Genomic DNA, 17,516 nt, shown 5'->3' on the forward strand with positions numbered 1-17,516 from the left:
TGTTCGTTTTGTCGTACACCATAAGTTGAATATTAATTTGTATAGACATACATTGATTGCAATTTGAGCGTAAAAGGGTTTTATCTGCGCCGATCATTCAACAATAGGGGACAATTCAAAATTGTCTTGGAATAAAATAAAGAGTATAAACTGTCTGAGTAGCCCATCAGGAGTTTACGAGCTGATTGCGTACAAGAAAAAAACCTGAAAGGCGGCCTTTCCGATGGGGCACAATTCAGGGTTTTCTTTCGCTTAAAACAGAGCGAACAGCCAACTCTGGAAAGGCAGCCCATCAGGATTTTACGAACTGTATGCGTACAAGGAAAAACCTGAAAGGCGGCCTTTCCGATGGGGCGAAATTCAGGGTTTTCTTTCGCTTAAAACAGAGCGAACAGCCAACTCTGGAAAGGCAGCCCATCAGGATTTTACGAACTGTATGCGTACAAAGAAAAAACCTGAAAGGCGGCCTTTCCGATGGGGCACAATTCAGGGTTTTCTTTCGCTTAAAACAGAGCGAACAGCCAACTCTGGAAAGGCAGCCCATCAGGATTATACAAACTGTATGCGTACAAGGAAAAACCTGAAAGGCGGCCTTTCCGATGGGGCGAAATTCAGGGTTTCCTTTCGCTTAAAACAGAGCGAACAGCCAACTCTGGAAAGGCAGCCCATCAGGATTTTACGAACTGTATGCGTACAAGGAAAAACCTGAAAGGCGGCCTTTCCGATGGGGCGAAATTCAGGGTTTTCTTTCGCTTAAAACAGAGCGAACAGCCAACTCTGGAAAGGCAGCCCATCAGGATTTTACGAACTGTATGCGTACAAGGAAAAACCTGAAAGGCGGCCTTTCCGATGGGGCGAAATTCAGGGTTTTCTTTCGCTTAAAACAGAGCGAACAGCCAACTCTGGAAAGGCAGCCCATCAGGATTTTACGAACTGTATGCGTACAAGGAAAAACCTGAAAGGCGGCCTTTCCGATGGGGCGAAATTCAGGGTTTTCTTTCGCTTAAAACAGAGCGAACAGCCAACTCTGGAAAGGCAGCCCATCAGGATTATACAAACTGTATGCGTACAAGGAAAAAACCTGAAAGGCGGCCTTTCCGATGGGGCGAAATTCAGTGCCCACAACGATCTAACGAAAACTAAAAATTTCTGAAAGGGAGCCTTTCCGATGGGGCACAATTCAGGGTTTTCTTTCGCTTAAAACAAGGCGAACAGCCAACTCTGGAAAGGCAGCCCATCAGGATTTTACGGACTGTATGCGTACAAGGAAAAAACCTGAAAGGCGGCCTTTCCGATGGGGCACAATTCAGGGTTTTCTTTCGCTTAAAACAAGGCGAACAGCCAACTCTGGAAAGGCAGCCCATCAGGATTTTACGGACTGTATGCGTACAAGGAAAAAACCTGAAAGGCGGCCTTTCCGATGGGGCACAATTCAGGGTTTTCTTTCGCTTAAAGCAAAGCGAACAGCCAACTCTGGAAAGGCAGCCCATCAGGATTTAAATAATTGTGTGTGTGCTCGAAAAAACCTGAAAGGCGCCCTTTCCAATGGGGCGCAATTCAGTCGCCCCCATCAATCAATGATGTCAAAAGTATTTGTCTCTAAATAGCCTTAGGCCTTTCGCTATTTGACTACAAGACCAAGAGGCTACGACGCTTTGATACTACAGAACTGGTTGTATACATGAGTACTTGACTATGAAGCTACACGTCTACAAGGCTCCAATTACCGCATCTGTCTTCGACGGAATTTTTTATTTTGCTACAACTGCTCCAACAGCATTATGTTATAAGAATACAAGGCTACTTGGCTACATAACTACAATTCTACGAGGCTCCAAGGCATCATGACTACTTGACTACGAGCCATGAGGTTACGAAACTATGCGATTGCGAGTCTACAAGGTTACATTATCACGAAGCTATAGGACTACGAAGCATCCAGAACATACGGTTACGAGACTGTAAGGCTACAGTACTACGTATCTAACAGGACACGAGGTTACGTGGCTACGAGACTACTTGTCTCTAACTGACTACAATAGCACCATTCAGTGATGTGAGTTAATTTATCTCATGCAAAATAACCTTTTAAAAATAGTTGTCGATTATTGTCAACAGATGAAACCACATGTTGCTTACAAGTAAATATTATTTACTTATTTTATGTGGGATGCGGGATGCTCACTAACGATCGCAAAAGAAGGATGGTTTCGCTAGACACCAAGGAGAAAGAATTTCGTCTTGCATGTTAGTGCTTCGCAGATGTCTCATGGTGTATTATTTGACCGAGTAATAGTTGTTTATTTTTTGAATTCCACCTGGTACAAAAATTGCAAGTGTTTATTTACTAGCAGAAATTCACGAATTAAATATAAATCCAAATAAAAAGCCATGACTCATTAGGTAAAAATCCTTTATGCAGAGAGTGTTTTCTCATAATAGACAAAAGCACTTGAAGAAGCCAAAAGAATAATCGGGAGCACACGGAGAAACCACAACACATTTTCTTTGATATCATAAATTTACAAAAAAAAATATTTAATAAATAAAAATTAATTAATAAAAAAATTAAAATGAAAAAAAAATACATAAAATTCTAACTTGGACTAGAATTCTATCCTTCCTCAACAATGAGAAGTTCACAAGCTAGCAGAATCTGTTTATGTATTTTTTTCCCCATTTTAAATTTTTTATTAATTAATTTTTATTAATTAAACCCATTTTGTAATTTTATATCAAACAAAACGTTTGGCGGTTTTCACTGTGAGCTCCCAATTAATATAGTCAGTATAATGAGGGTTTTCTCAGTGTTCTCCTGATTATTCCTGTGGTTTCTTCACGTGCTTCTATCTATTCTGAGAAAACGCTCTCAGCATAAAGGATTTTTACCTAATGAGTCATGACATCTTATTTGGAGTTACATTTCATTCGTGAATTTCTGCTAGTAAATCAGCACTTGCCGTTTTTGTACCAGGTGGAATTCAAAAAATGAACAATCATTTCTCGGTCAAATAACACACCATGTGAAGCACTAATATGAAAGACGAACTTCCATCTCTTTGGTGTCTAGCGAAGCCATCCTTCTTTTGCGATCGTTAGTGAGCATCCCGCATCTCACATAAAAGAAGTAAATAATATTTACCTGTAAGCAACATGTGGTTTCAACTGTTGACAATAATCGACACTATTTTAAACAGGTTATTTTGCATGATATAAATTAACTCACATCACTGAATGGTGCTTATGTAGTCAGTTAGAGACAAGTAGTCTCGTAGCCACGTAACCTCGTGTCCTGTTAGATACGTAGCACTGTATCTTCACAGTCTCGTTACCGTGTGTTCTGGATGCTTCGTAGTCCTATAGCTTCGTGATAACGTAACCTTGTAGACTCGCAATCGCATAGTTTCGTAACCTCATGGCTCGTAGTCAAGTAGTCATGATGCCTTGGAACCTCGTAGAATGGTAGCTATGTAGCCAAGTAGCCTTGTATTCTTATAACATAATGCTGTTGGAGCAGTTGTAGCAAAATAAAAAATTCCGTCGAAGACAGATGCGGTATTTGGAGCCTTGTAGACGTGTAGCTTTATAGTCAAGTACTCATGTATACAACCAGTTCTGTAGTATCAAAGCGTCGTAGCCTCTTGGTCTTGTAGTCAAATAGCGAAAGGCCTAAGGCTATTTAGAGACAAATACTTTTGACATCATTGATTGATGGAGCCGTAGACAGTTGGAGCATTTATAGCTGATGGAACTTTGGAGCTTTGGAGATGGTGGAGCTTGGAGCTTTGGAGCTTTGGATCTTTGGAGCATTTGGAGCTGTTGGAGCTATTGAAGCATTTGGAGCTGTTGGAGCTTTGGAACAATTTGGAGCTGTTGGAGGTGTCTTTGAGCTGTTGAGCATTTGGAGCATTTGGAGCTGTTGGAGCATTGGAGCTGTTGTAGCCAAAGAGAAAATTCAACCGAAGACAGATGCAGCAATTGAAGCCTTGTAGACTTGTAGCTTCGTAGTCAAGTACTTATGTAGAATTGTAGACCTGTATCATCGCAGTCTCGTAAGCTTGTGTTCTAGAAGCTTCGTAGCTCTGTAGCCTCGCAGTTTCGTAAACTTGCGGACTCGTAGCTCGTAGTCACATAGTCTCGTAACTTAATGGCTCGTAGTCGCGTAGTCATGATGTCTTGGAGCCTCGTAGACTTGTAGCTACGTAGACAAGTAGCCTCGTAGACTTGTAGCTACGTAAAAGAGTAGTCTTGTAATCTTATAACATAATGCTGCTGGAGTAGTAGGAGTTTTATACACTCGTAGGCAGTTGTAGGAGTCTTGTAGACTCGTAGAATTGAAGCTTTGTAGCCAAGTGGTCTTGTAGCCATGTAGCCTTGCAGTCATTGGAGCCGAGTAGACCTGTATCCTTGTAGCTTCTTAGACATGCAGTTTCGTAGCCACGCGGACTTTTAGCCATGCAGTCTCGCAGCAATGTATAACTCGTAACAAGCTAGATCATTTTAGACTTGTAGCCTTCTAGCCTCATAGTCTCTTTTACTTAAAGCATTCCAGACAAATATCATTGGAGCTGTTGAAGCAAAAGGCAGTTGAAGCCAATGACTGTAGGAGATAATGACATTTGGAGCCATTAGACTGTTGGAGCCAAAAGACTGTTAAAGTCAATGACTGATGGCATCAATTACTATTGGAGCCAATGACTTATGGAACTAAAAACTGATGGATTTATAGACTAATGGAGAAATTATATCCTAACTTAACATTAACGATCGCATCCTACCGAGTTGAATGAACGTGAGAATGAACCTCCTTTTTGTTAAATGAGCTTTCATTTTGTAATATGTGCTTCTTTTTGATTGATGGTGCATCCAAAATGTGCTGACATTTTTATTGAGCTTCCAACTGAGCTGCTTTTTTTTTGATGGTGCTTCCAAAATGTGCTGCCTTTTGGATGATGGTGCTTCCATAATGTGCTGCCTTTTTGTTGATGGTGCTTCCAAAATGGGCTGCCTTTTTTAAATTGTGCTTCAAAAATGTGCTGCTTTTTTGTTTGTGCTTCCAAACTGTGCTGCCTTTTGTTGATGGTGCTTCCTAATGTGCTGCCTTTTTGATGGGATTCTTGGTCCTATTCAAGCGTAATAACATGATACTTTGGTTTAATTGAATATAATTAGCTGTCGATTAAGAAGGTCGTGAGGTTCGGAAATAACTGGTCTATACGTCTGACATTGTTTATGACCCGGTCTCGCGGTCCGTAGACATTTGGTCTATGTGTGGCTTTGTACATGAACGAATTAGAGGTAATTCTAAGAAACGAAAAACTAGACATTCATGTTAGGCTTTTCGGCAACGTATTTAATTCGAAAAACATTGTCGTACATTGTCTTGAGTTTTATTTTTCAAGAGAGAATGATTTATAAACTTCATGAAAGGTTATGGAAAACAGAATATTAAGTTTATTTAATATTAAGTTAACTTGTCACTGTTCAAGTGTCGAACCGAGGACAGGAATCCATCGATTCGATATGTAAGATAATGAGTGATTTTTTCGGCGAATTCTGGAATGTTTACCGCATTTATATCTAAAAGATTACAGGATTCCAAGATGGCACCCAAATTTCAAGATGGCGGGTACCTTTGTAATAATAAATGATCACTGCATTGAAGCGGGTTAGAATAAAACTAGCATAATGGTAATGATGGTAATGATTGTAAGACGAGTACTCACACAAGATGGTGTCCTCCAGCAGACGAAAACAAGATGGTGGCAATGACCTCTAGCAGGTGGTAGCTCCTGGTAGCATGTACTGAACACAAAATGTCGGATCTATGATGGTCGTCAAGGTAAAAGTCTAATGTCAAGGTTAAATTTCAAGGTCAGTCAAATTTCAAGGCCAAGTTCAAATTTCAAGGCCAAGGTCAAATTTCAAGGTCAATTTTTAAGGCTAAGGTCAATGTTCAAGGTCAAGGTTAAAGTTCAATGCCTACAGTCGAGGTCAAAGATATGGTGAACAGAAAATTATACTAACATGTCGCCAGCACACTCTAGCAGACGAAAACGAGATGGTGGTCTCCAGAAGACGAAGACAAGATGGCGGACATGACATCATACCAGCTGATGGTATATACCTTGTTATTGGTGGTTGTAGGTCAGTCTGTATGTGACTTCTGTGGAGGAAGGATCTTTGTTTTTTTATTTTTTTCTCTTATCGTATTTTAACCAAGGACGGGAATCGATCTAATCAATCAGTATTCTACTAACTAAATTATTTTATGAATTTGGGACTTTTCCCCGAATTTCTAGCAAAATAATTACGATTTTCCAAGATGACAGGCGTAACGAAAATTGCAACGAAGGTTTTTAATATTTTTATTAAATTTTAATTAATTTTTTTAATTAATTTTTAAAATTTTTCCCCAATTTCTTACATAAAAATTACGGATTTTCAAGATGGCGGACATGACGTAATACTAGGACAAAATTGGTGGGGGGAGTCAGTCTGCCTGCACTCACCATGAGGAAAGGATTGAACGCAATTTTAATTTTTTTGTCCTCACTGGGTTGAACCGATGAGTCCGAGCTCCATGTCTTAAATGTATGTATTTAAATATTTTTTATTAAAATTGAAAAAAAAAATTTCATTGAATACAAATAATAAATAAAGATTTTCAAGATGGCGGCCATAACGGAAATCGCAATGGTGACGTCATAATCCTAGATGACGTCAGTGGCTTATCGGTGGCTGTAGACATGGATGCTTAAGCCTTTTTTAGGATTTTGTGTTGTTTCTAAGACAAAAGTTTTTTGAGGTTTTTTGAAATCCTATTTTTTAAATATTTGTGGATGAAAACGATAATTTTTTCTTAAAAACGGGAATTTTTGAGTTATTTGAGTTATTTTTGAGAAATATTTAGGAATTTTTGAGTGTAAAATGGTCGCCATGACGTCACAATCCAAGACGGTGGTTTGGCTCCCGGCTCCGGACCCTGGTCCCTGGCGCCGGAGCCCCTTTTATATACTACTGAAGTGTGCACTCGCTGCTCCTGGGGCGAAGTCACCACGGCGCTTGGGCAGGGCGGTCCCGCACCGGCGATCTGCTTCAGCCAACTCGCTCCCGCAGTCGGCTGCTCACTCTGGTTCCTCGGCAAATGTAGCTGGTTGGCGATGCTCCACTCTACACTCGTTACCACGTCGACTCCTGGAGTCCTCGGGATGTAGCATTAAGTCACCCCGCAAGCGGGGACTCCAGGTGCTGACTGGTTACAGACCGCTGCCGACTCTGGGAGCGCAGGCAGGTAGTAAAGCTGCACTATCCGCTCCTCACAACGAGTCATGTATCTTGGCATCGAGTGCCAACACCCCCCGCGAGTAGGTACTCCTTACTCGCCCAGTGGGTGTGACTCCAGATGCGGACATGTTACAGGCCACTCGCCGTCTATTAGCTTTGGGAGCGTTGGTAGGAATTGAGCGCCAACTCGTCCCGCGAGTACTCCTTACTCGCCCGGCGAGCGTGACTCCAGGCGCTCACAGGTGACAGGTTGCTCGGACCACGACGGCTGCTGTTCCGTGATGATGTGTCTGGAAACAACCGCTCGTACTTTACTTCCCAGGGCTCTCTTAACACTTGTCTGTCGTGCACTCGTCCCACGGTTATTCGCTTCCCTGAGGCGAAGTTGTATTCTCTACTCGCTCGGGTTCGCCTCTGTTACGCTACAAAAATGTAGGTGGAGATAAAATGGTTTTGCGAAATCTCTTGTAGACAGTGATCTTACTTTTTCTAAGTTGGATGTAGACTATAAACAAATTTGCACTTTAAAAGGAATTAGGAGTGATTTTTGGAAATATTTTATCGACAAGTTTTAAATTTAATAAATATATGTTGTACGTATGTACGCATGTTGGAAGTTATAATTATTTTTTATTAAATACACTAAACTATTTTGATGTTTACTGTAACAAAAATTAATTAAATACCCAGTATTCAATATTAACATAAACATGTTTCAAAAATTAATTTTTAATAAAGTAAAATAATCGTAATAAATTATATTAATAATAAAAAAAGGAAAAATGCTAATTGTTAATTTCGATTTAAAAGTATTAATTAGTTATTAAATAATAAAGTTTTAATGATAAGTTAAAAATCGCAAATTAATTGTACATATGGGACATAACCTCAATTTAAAAAATACAGTTGCAAATACACTTAAAAAATTAATAAACACCATATCGATTTCTAATATTAAAAATACATAAAAGTAGTATGTTTTGGTATGTCCGAGCGCAGGCTCCAGGCGCCAGGTGCTGGTGCCGGGTCAATGACCGATTTCTCTGACGTCACGTCGGCCATTTTGGATGGTCGTGACCTTGAAATTTGACCTTTACCTTGAATTTGACCTTCAAAATTTGCCAACATTGTCCAAAATTTGCCCAAAAATCCTCAAAATTCCTCAAAAATCGCCTAAATTTCAATTTTTTGGAAAAAAATCCCTGCCAAAAATTCTCAAAAAATTCAACAATTCAAAAATTAGGATTTCGAAAAACCTCAAAAACGGTTTTACATTAGAAACCACGAAAATTCCTAAAAGCGGCTTGAAAGTCCTAAGAGCTAGCCGCTTGAAAGCCATCAAGGTCATGACCTTAAAAATTAGGTTGCCATGGCAGCCATATTGGATAATGACGTCACCGTTTCAATTATCGTTACGCCCGCCATCTTTAAAATCTGTATTTAGTATTCGATTTTAATGAAAAAAAATTAAAATTTACAAAAATTCAATTAATAATTTTTTAATAAAAAATATTAAAAAAAACTTAAATTTACGACACAGAGTTCGAAGACCTCGAGTCGAACCAGGCGAGGGCAAAAAAAAATGGCGACCGATCCTTTCCCCGTGGTGGCTGCAGGCAGAATAACCCCCACCACTTATGTCAAAGTATATTATCGTCACCTAGTTTGACGTCATGTCCGCCATCTTGAAAATCTGTAATTTTTATGTTAGGAAATCGGGAAAAATATTAAAATTCATTAAAAAATTAATCAATTAAATTAAATAATAAAAATTTAATAAAATATTACTTATAAACCACTGTTGCACATATCGTTATGGTAGCCATCTTGCATTATATAAATATTGATTTTTCGTTTAGCCTGCCATCTTGGTTGAGTACGAAGTTATCGTTACACTTTACGTTATGAACGACATGTTGGATAATATTATTGTTGCATGTTTCGTTATGTTCGCCATCTTGGAATCGTGTAATTATTTAGCTATAAGGTCGGAAAAAGTTCGAAAAACCACCGAAAAAAATCACACATTACTTTACATATTGAATCGATACTTGGTTCGATCTCTGAACGAAGCTAATAAAATTTTATTTAAATATCAGAAAAGGGTCAGGTTTGAGAAATAAAACACTGTAAGTTCTTTCTCAAACATAATATTTATTACATAATTTCTATTTTACTACAGGATCAGTTGCGAAAGCCAGCAATCTTATAATCCTTAGTTCCGCATCAGTGTGAAATGACTCATTCTTATCTCCAATCTGTTTATACTAGACAGAGACCAACCAGAACATTTACTGACATAGTCCTCCTCTTCTTGACAGAGTTTCTGGATACCGTGTTTAACAGTTTGCTTCACATCGTCAGAACTGTAAATTACTGCAGCCGAAGTCTTGAATGCACAATTATTCTCTTTGTCATCTAACGGATATGGCTTTCCATATATACAGTCCAACCACAAGCTATATTTCAAAGGTCCGTTTGTTGCTACGTCATCAGTAAGCTGATTGATTATGTTCTTTCTAATATCGTCAAGAAAATTACAAATGTTTTTCGACTCAATTAATGTATTTAGATAATAGTAGTCCTACAATGTTCCACGAAATGCCGATTGCGCCAAGTAGAAGCCATTATCATTCACCTGTTGAGCACTGATAACAGTCTTAGGTTTAGTTCCATGTCCAGACGCCATACCAATCGGTTGCTGCTCGTCCGTTTTTTTGCCTGTACGCTCACGAGCCCTCAACCTAAACAGAGGAGTCGAAATTAATGCAGGTAGTTCAGCAGTAGGCGCACGGACTTTACCGTTGAATTTTTTCGTATGTCGTCGCAAACTATTAATTCGAGTAAACTATTGATTACACTCATGGCAGCGAAACTTTATACGAGAAGGATTCTTCTTGCATTTGCTCCGCTCATGTCTTCGTGCATCATGGGAAAATGCGAACGACATATCACAGTAGCTGCAAGGATACCGTGCTGATGTAGACGAACCTTCCAGACCCGAACCAGATGTCGATGTAACTGCAATTCTACCATTTCCAGGCATACTCTTATGCACATCAATCATTCGTTGTTGTACCGAAACCTTTACTTTCTGCCGCACAGCTGGTCCTTTGCATGTATTCATGTGCGTTTTCAAATTATCTTTTCTGGCAAACTGCTTATGACATTTCTCACAAACAAACATTTTACGATATAGGTTCTTGGCACATTCGCTCTTCTCGTGTCGTCGAGCATTGCTGTTGTTTGAGAAAATTTTGTCGCAGTAACAGCACCGATGTTCGTTTGTTGTTGTCAAATCAGCAACCATTGAAGTCTCCATCGATGACAAAACATCGTTCGTCGGGGCTTCCTGTGCAGCCAACACTACCGGCATTAAAGTCTCTTCTGCTGGTGGTATCGGGACTGTTGAAGTCTCCTCCAGTGTTGACGTCGTCGTTGTCAACGGGATCTGCTCCACCATCGTCGTCGCTGAAGTCATGGTTCCCGTAGTCGATAATACAACATCCATCAAGTTCATCGTTAAATTCGGTAAAGATGCCATCGAGCTCGCACGTACAAGTAATTACGCGACTTATGCACCAGCAGAAACAAACTAGGTGATCCTTACACCGTCGTCGAAAGTAACAAACTGAGCGACCTGCTGTCTAGAACTCGCTTATATACATGCATTGGATGGAATAACAAGCTAGTCAAATCAAGAACAATTTACTATAATACTAGAGTCATAACAACATTAAAAATAGAAGCAGTATCAACAAAAAGGAAGCACCATCAACGAAAAGGCAGCACATATGGAAGCACCGTCAACGAAAAGGCAGCACATTTGGAAGCACCATCAATAAAAAGGAAGCACATTATACAAAACGAAAGCTCATTTAACGAAAAGGAGGTACATGCTCACATACATTCAACTCGGTAGGATGCGATCGTCAACGTTAAGTTAGGATATAATGTATCCATCAGTCTATGAATCTATCAGTTTGTAGTTCCATAAGTCATTGGCTCCAATTTTCAAAGGCTCCAATATTCATTGGCTCCATCAGTCATTTACTCCAACAGTCTTTTGGCTCCAAAAGTCATTGGCTCCTATAGCCATTGGCTCCAATGATATTTGGCTAGAATGCTACGAGTCTAAGAGACTATGAAGCTACCAGGATACAAGTCTTCTCGGCACCAAATGCTCCAACACCTCCAGATGCTCCAAAAATGCTCCAACCGCTCCAAAATGCTCCAAATTCTCCAAAAAGGCTCCAAATGCTCCAAATGCTCCAACCGCTCCAAAATGCTACAAATGCTCAAAGAAGGCTCCAAATGCTCCATTCGCTCCAAAAGGCTCCAATTGCTCCAACAGCTCCAAATAAATGAAAAATTACAAATTACAAAAATACAAAAAATTCTGGCTTGAACTAGAACTCTATCTTTGCTCAACAATGAGAAGTTCACGAGCTAGCAGAATCAGTTTTTGTATTTTTTGTAATTTTTTATTTTAAAAATTTTAAATTTTTTAAAATTTTATGTTATCAAAGAAAATGTGTGGCGGTTTTCTCCTTGTACTCCTGATTATTCTTACAAATATTATAATGGTTTTCTCCGTGTGTTCCTAATTATTCTTGCCAATATTATGATGGTTTTCTTTGTGTGCTTCTGATTAATCTTGTGGTTTCTTCAAGTGCTTCTGTCTATTCTGAAAAACTGCTCTCTGAATGAAGGATTTATTTTACCTAATGAGTCATGACATTTTATTTGGAGTTACATTTAATTCGGGAATTTCTGCTACTAAATCAACATTTGTAATATTTTTATCAGGTGGAATTTAAAAAAATATCATTACTCAGTCAAATAATAATATGCTCTGAGAAATGTTTGAAACACTGACTGGAAGAACAAACTTCCTTCTCCTTGGAGTCTAGCGAAGCCATCCTTCTATTGCGATCGTTAGTGAGCATCCCGCATCCTGCTTAAAAGAAATAACTAATATTTACCTGTAAGCAACATGTGGTGTCATCTGTTGACAATAATCGACACTACTTTAAACAGGTAATTTTTAATGAGCTAAATTAACTCTCACCACTAAAAGTTGCTATTGCAGTCAGTTAGATTCATGTAGTTTCGTAGCCACGCGGCCTTTTACCCATGCAGTCTCGTAACCATGTGATCTGGAAGCTTGTAGTCCTATAGCCTCGCGATTACGTAACCTTGAAGACTCGCAATAGCATAGTCACGTAACCTCATGGCTCGTAGTTGCATAGTCATGATGCTTTGGAGCCTCGTAGACTTGAAGCTACGTAAGCAAGTAGCCTTGTAATCTTATAACATAATGCTGTTGGAACAGTTGGAGCAAAAGAAAAAATTCCTTCGAAGACAGGTACGGCAATTAGAGCCTTGTAGACGTTAGCTTTGTAGTCAAGTACTCATGTAGACTTGTAGTACTGTATCCTCGCAGTCACGTTAACATGAGTTCTAGAAGCTTCCTAGCTCTGTAGCCTCGCAGTCTCGTAAACTTGAAGATTCGTAGTCACGTAGTCTCGTAACCTAATGGCTCGTAGTCGCGTAGACATGATGACTTGGGACCTCGTAGAATTGAAGCTACGTAGCCAAGTAGCCTAGTAGACTTGTAGCTACGTAAACAAGTAGTCATGTATTCTTATAACATAATGCTGCTGGAGTAGTTTGAGCTTTATACACTCAAAGGTAGTTGGTGGAGTCTTGTAGACTCGTAGAATTGAAGCTTTGATTCCAAGTGGTCTTGTAGCCATGTTGCCTTGCAGTCATTTGGAGTCGAGTAGACTTGTATCTTTGTAGCTTCATAGCCACGCAGTCTCGCAGCCATGTATAACTCGTAACAGTCTAGATCCTTTTAGACTTGTAGCCTTGTGGATTCATAGTCTCTTAGAATCGTAGCATTCTAACCAAAATCATCGTCGCTGTTGAAACAAAAGGCTGTTGGAGCAATTGGAGCCTTTTGGAGCATTTGGAGCATTTGGAGCCTTTTTGGAGCATTTGGAGCATTTTGGAGCCTTTTTGGAGCATTTGGAGCATTTTGGAGCGGTTGGAGCATTTTTGGAGCATCTGGAGCTGTTGGAGCATTTGGAGCCGAGAAGACTTGTATCCTTGTAGCTTCATAGTCTCTTAGACTCGTAGCATTCTAGCCAAATATCAATGGAGCCAATGACTGCAGGAGCCAATGACTTTTGGAGCCAAAAGACTGTTGGAGTAAATGACTGATGGAGCCAATGAATATTGGAGCCTTTGAAAATTGGAGTCAATGACTTATGGAACTACAAACTGATAGATTCATAGACTGATGGATACATTATATCCTATCTTAACGTTGACGATCGCATCCTACCGAGTTGAATGTATGTGAGCATGTACCTCCTTTTCGTTAAATAAGCTTTCGTTTTGTAGAATGTGCTTCCTTTTTATTGATGGTGCTTCCAAATGTGCTGCCTTTTCGTTGACGGTGCTTTCAAATGTGCTGCCTTTTCGTTGATGGTTCTTCCTTTATGTTGATAGTGCTTCTATTTTTAATGTTGTTATGACTCTAGAATTATAGTAATTTGTTCTTAATTTGACTAGCGTATTATTCCATCCAATGCATGTATATAAGCGAGTCCTAGACAACAGGTCGCTCAGTTTGTTACTGTCGACGACGGTGTAAGGATCACCTAGTTTATTTCTTCTGGTGCATAAGTCGCGTAATTACTTGTACGTGCGAACTCGATGGCATCTTTACCGACTTTAACGACGAACTTAATGGATGTTGTACCATCGACTACGGGAACCATGACTTCAGCGACGACGATGGTGGAGCAGATCCCGTTAACAACTACGACGTCAACACTGGAGGAGACTTGAACAGTCAAGATACCACCAGCAGAAGAGACTTTCATGCCGGTAGTGTTGGCTGCACAGGAAACCACGACGAACGATGTTTTGTCCTCGATGGAGACTTCAATGGTTGGTGATTTGACCACAACAAACGAACATCGGTGCTGTTACTGCGACAAAATTTTCTCAAACAACAGCAATGCTCGACGACACGAGAAGAGCGAATGTGGCAAGAACCTATATCGTAAAATGTTTGTTTGTGAGAAATGTCATAAGCAGTTTGCCAGAAAATATAATATGAAAACGCACATGTAGACATGCAAAGGACCAGCTGTGCGGCAGAAAGTAAAGGTTTCGGTGCAACATCGAATGGTTGATGTGCATAAGAGTATGCCTGGAAATGGTAGCATTGCAGAAACATCGACATCTTGTTCGGGTCTGGAAGGTTCGTCTACATCAGCACGGTATCCTTGCAGCTACTGTGATATGTCGTTCGCATTTTCCCATGATGCACGAAGACATGAGCGGAGCAAATGCAAGAAGAATCCTTCTCGTATAATGTTTCGCTGCCATGAGTGTCATGAATAGTTTACTCGAATTGATAGTTTGCGATGACATGCGAAAAAATGCAACGGTAAAGTCAGTGCCCCTACTGCTGAACTACCTGCAGAAATTTCGACTCCTCGGTTTAGGTTGAGGGCTCGTGAGCGTACAGGCAAAAAAACGGACGAGTAGCAACCGATTGGTATGGCGTCTGGACATGGAAATAAACCTAAGACTGTTATCGGTGTTCAACAGGTGAATGATAATGGCTTCTACTTGGCACAGTCTGCATTTCGTGGAACATTGTAGGACTACTATTATCTAAATACATTAAGTGAGTCGAACGACATTTGTAATTTTCTTGACGATATTAGACAGAACATAATCAATCAGCTTACTGATGACGTAGCAACAAACGGACCTTTGAAATATAGCTTGTGGTTGGACTGTATACATGGAAAGCCATATCCGTTAGATGACAAAGAGAAGAATTGTGCAATTAAGACTTCGGCTGCAGTAATTTACAGTTCTGACGATGTGAAGCAAAATGTTAAACACGTTATCCAGAAACTCTGTCAAGAAGAGGAGGACTATGTCAGTAAATGTTCTGGTTGGTCTCTGTCTAGTATAAACCGATTGGAGCTAAGAATGAGTCATTTCACACTGATGCGGAACTAAGGATTATAAGATTGCTGGCTTTCGCAACTGATCCTGTAGTAAAATAGAAATTATGTAATAAATATTATGTTTGAGAAAGAACTTACAGTGTTTTATTTCTCGAACCTGACCCTTTTCTGATATTTAAATTAAATTTTATTAGCTTCGTTCAGAGATCGAACCAAGTATCGATTCAATATGTAAAGTAATGTGTGATTTTTTTCGGTGGTTTTTCGAATTTTTTCCGACCTTATAGCTAAATAATTACACGATTCCAAGATGGCGAACATAACGAAACATGCAACAATTATATGATCCAACATGTCATTCATAACGTAAATTGTAACGATACATCGTACTCAACCAAGATGGTGGGCTAAATGAAACATGCAACATTTATATAATCCAAGATGGCTACCATAAGGATATGTGCAACAGTGGTTTATAAGTAATATTTTATTAAATGTTTATTATTTAATTTAATTTATTAATTTTTTAATGATTTTTAAAATTTTTCCCGATTTTCTAACAAACAATTACAGATTTTCAAGATGGCGGACATGACATCAAACTAGGTGACGATATATATACTTTTACATAAGTGGTGGGGGTCAGTCTGCATGCAGCCACCACGGGGAAAGGATCGGTCGCCATCTATATTTTTTTGCCCTCGCCGGATTCGAACTGAGGACTTTGAACTCTGTGTCGTTAATTTAAGTTTTTTAAAATATTTTTTATTAAAAATGTATTAATTGAATTTTTTTATCAATTTTAAATTTTTTCCATAACATCGAATAGTAAATAAAGATTTTAAAGATGGCGGGCGTAACGATAATTGCAACGGTGACGTCATAATCCAAGATGGCTGCCATGGCATCCTAATTTTCAAGGTCATGACCTCGGTGGCTTAAAGCGGCTAGCTCTTAGGACTTTTAAGCCGCTTTTTGGAATTTTCGTGGTTTCTAAGGTAAAACGACTTTTGAGGATTTTCGAAATCCTAATTTTTGAATTGTGGAACTTTTTGAGTATTTTTGGCTGGGATTTTTTTTCCAAAAAAATGGAAATTTTGGCGATTTTTGAGGAATTTTGAGGCATTTTGGGCAAATTTTGGACAATTTTGGCAATTTTTGAAGGTCAAATTCAAAGTCCAAAGGTCAAGGTCACGACCATTTAAAATGGCCGCCGTGATGTCAGAGTAATCGGTCATTGACCTGGCATCAGCACCTCGCGCCTGAAGCCTGCGCTCGGACATACCAAAACATACTACTCATGAATATTTTTTTTTATGGACCAGTATTCAATATCAATCATTAAATTTCTGAACGCGGCTCATTTTAAAGTATTAACTGTTTAATGAATTTTAACAAGATGGGCAGTATTTTAATAAAATTTGATTCGGCAACGAATTCCGGCGTTGGATGCGTAAACTACGTAAGATTCGCGTCAGGAAATGTAGTTGAAAGCACAATTTGCGTACCTATATATTTATCACGCTCTGCATTATTTTAAAGAGATAATGCTGAATTTCGTGCCCGAGTCTTGTATTTGAAGAGTATTTGCAACTTCAGAAGATATGAATTTGCTCGTTAACGGTGTTAGATGTTACACATCTCTGGCTAGTACTGGAAGACCAGTTCCTATGGTTTTTTTTTTGAGGATTCCTGGAAAGCACATGCCCGCCATCTGTACCTGTGCATGCCCCTGCATCAGAGCTGGAGTGTCTGGCGGCTGAGAGGGTGGTGTGCGCGCAGATGCAGAAGCCCAAGGTGACCGGCCTGGTGGCCGACTTGTGGACGCACATCCGCATCCTGCAGCTGGCCGGCCACTCGCTGCTCGAATTCAACGCCGGCGGCAGCGCCGCGTGGAACTACCTGCGCACGGCGGGAACCGTGCTGCACAACTTCCTGCTGATCGGCAACTACGTTCTGCTCATCATCAACTGCACGCAGCAGACGGCGGACTCGGACGAGTTCACGGGCAATGTGGCCACCGTGCTGTTCTTCAGCCACTGCGTGTTCAAGCTGCTCTACTGCACGCTGCGCCGCCGCAAGTTCTACCGCACGCTCAACAGCTGGAACCACACCAACAGCCACCCGCTGTTCGCCGAGTCCAGCGCGCGCCACCACGCCCAGGCCACTAGCAGCATGAAGCGCCTGCTCGTCATTGTGAGAGTCCAATAACCACCAGTGACTCTC

General features: G+C 40.0%; 1 protein-coding gene across 1 annotated transcript in view; it reads left to right on the forward strand.

The window, feature by feature from the left end:
- Window positions 1-17,516, forward strand: part of LOC134529303 (odorant receptor coreceptor) — a 234,963-nt gene that overhangs the window by 72,110 nt on the left and 145,337 nt on the right. The window contains exon 2 of the mRNA XM_063363212.1: window positions 17,073-17,486. Within this exon, the coding sequence (XP_063219282.1) occupies window positions 17,073-17,486 (414 nt within the window). The remainder of the gene's footprint in view (window positions 1-17,072; window positions 17,487-17,516) is intronic.

The sequence above is a fragment of the Bacillus rossius genome, chromosome 2, assembly GCF_032445375.1.
Source record: "Bacillus rossius redtenbacheri isolate Brsri chromosome 2, Brsri_v3, whole genome shotgun sequence".
Taxonomy (NCBI): domain Eukaryota; kingdom Metazoa; phylum Arthropoda; class Insecta; order Phasmatodea; family Bacillidae; genus Bacillus; species Bacillus rossius.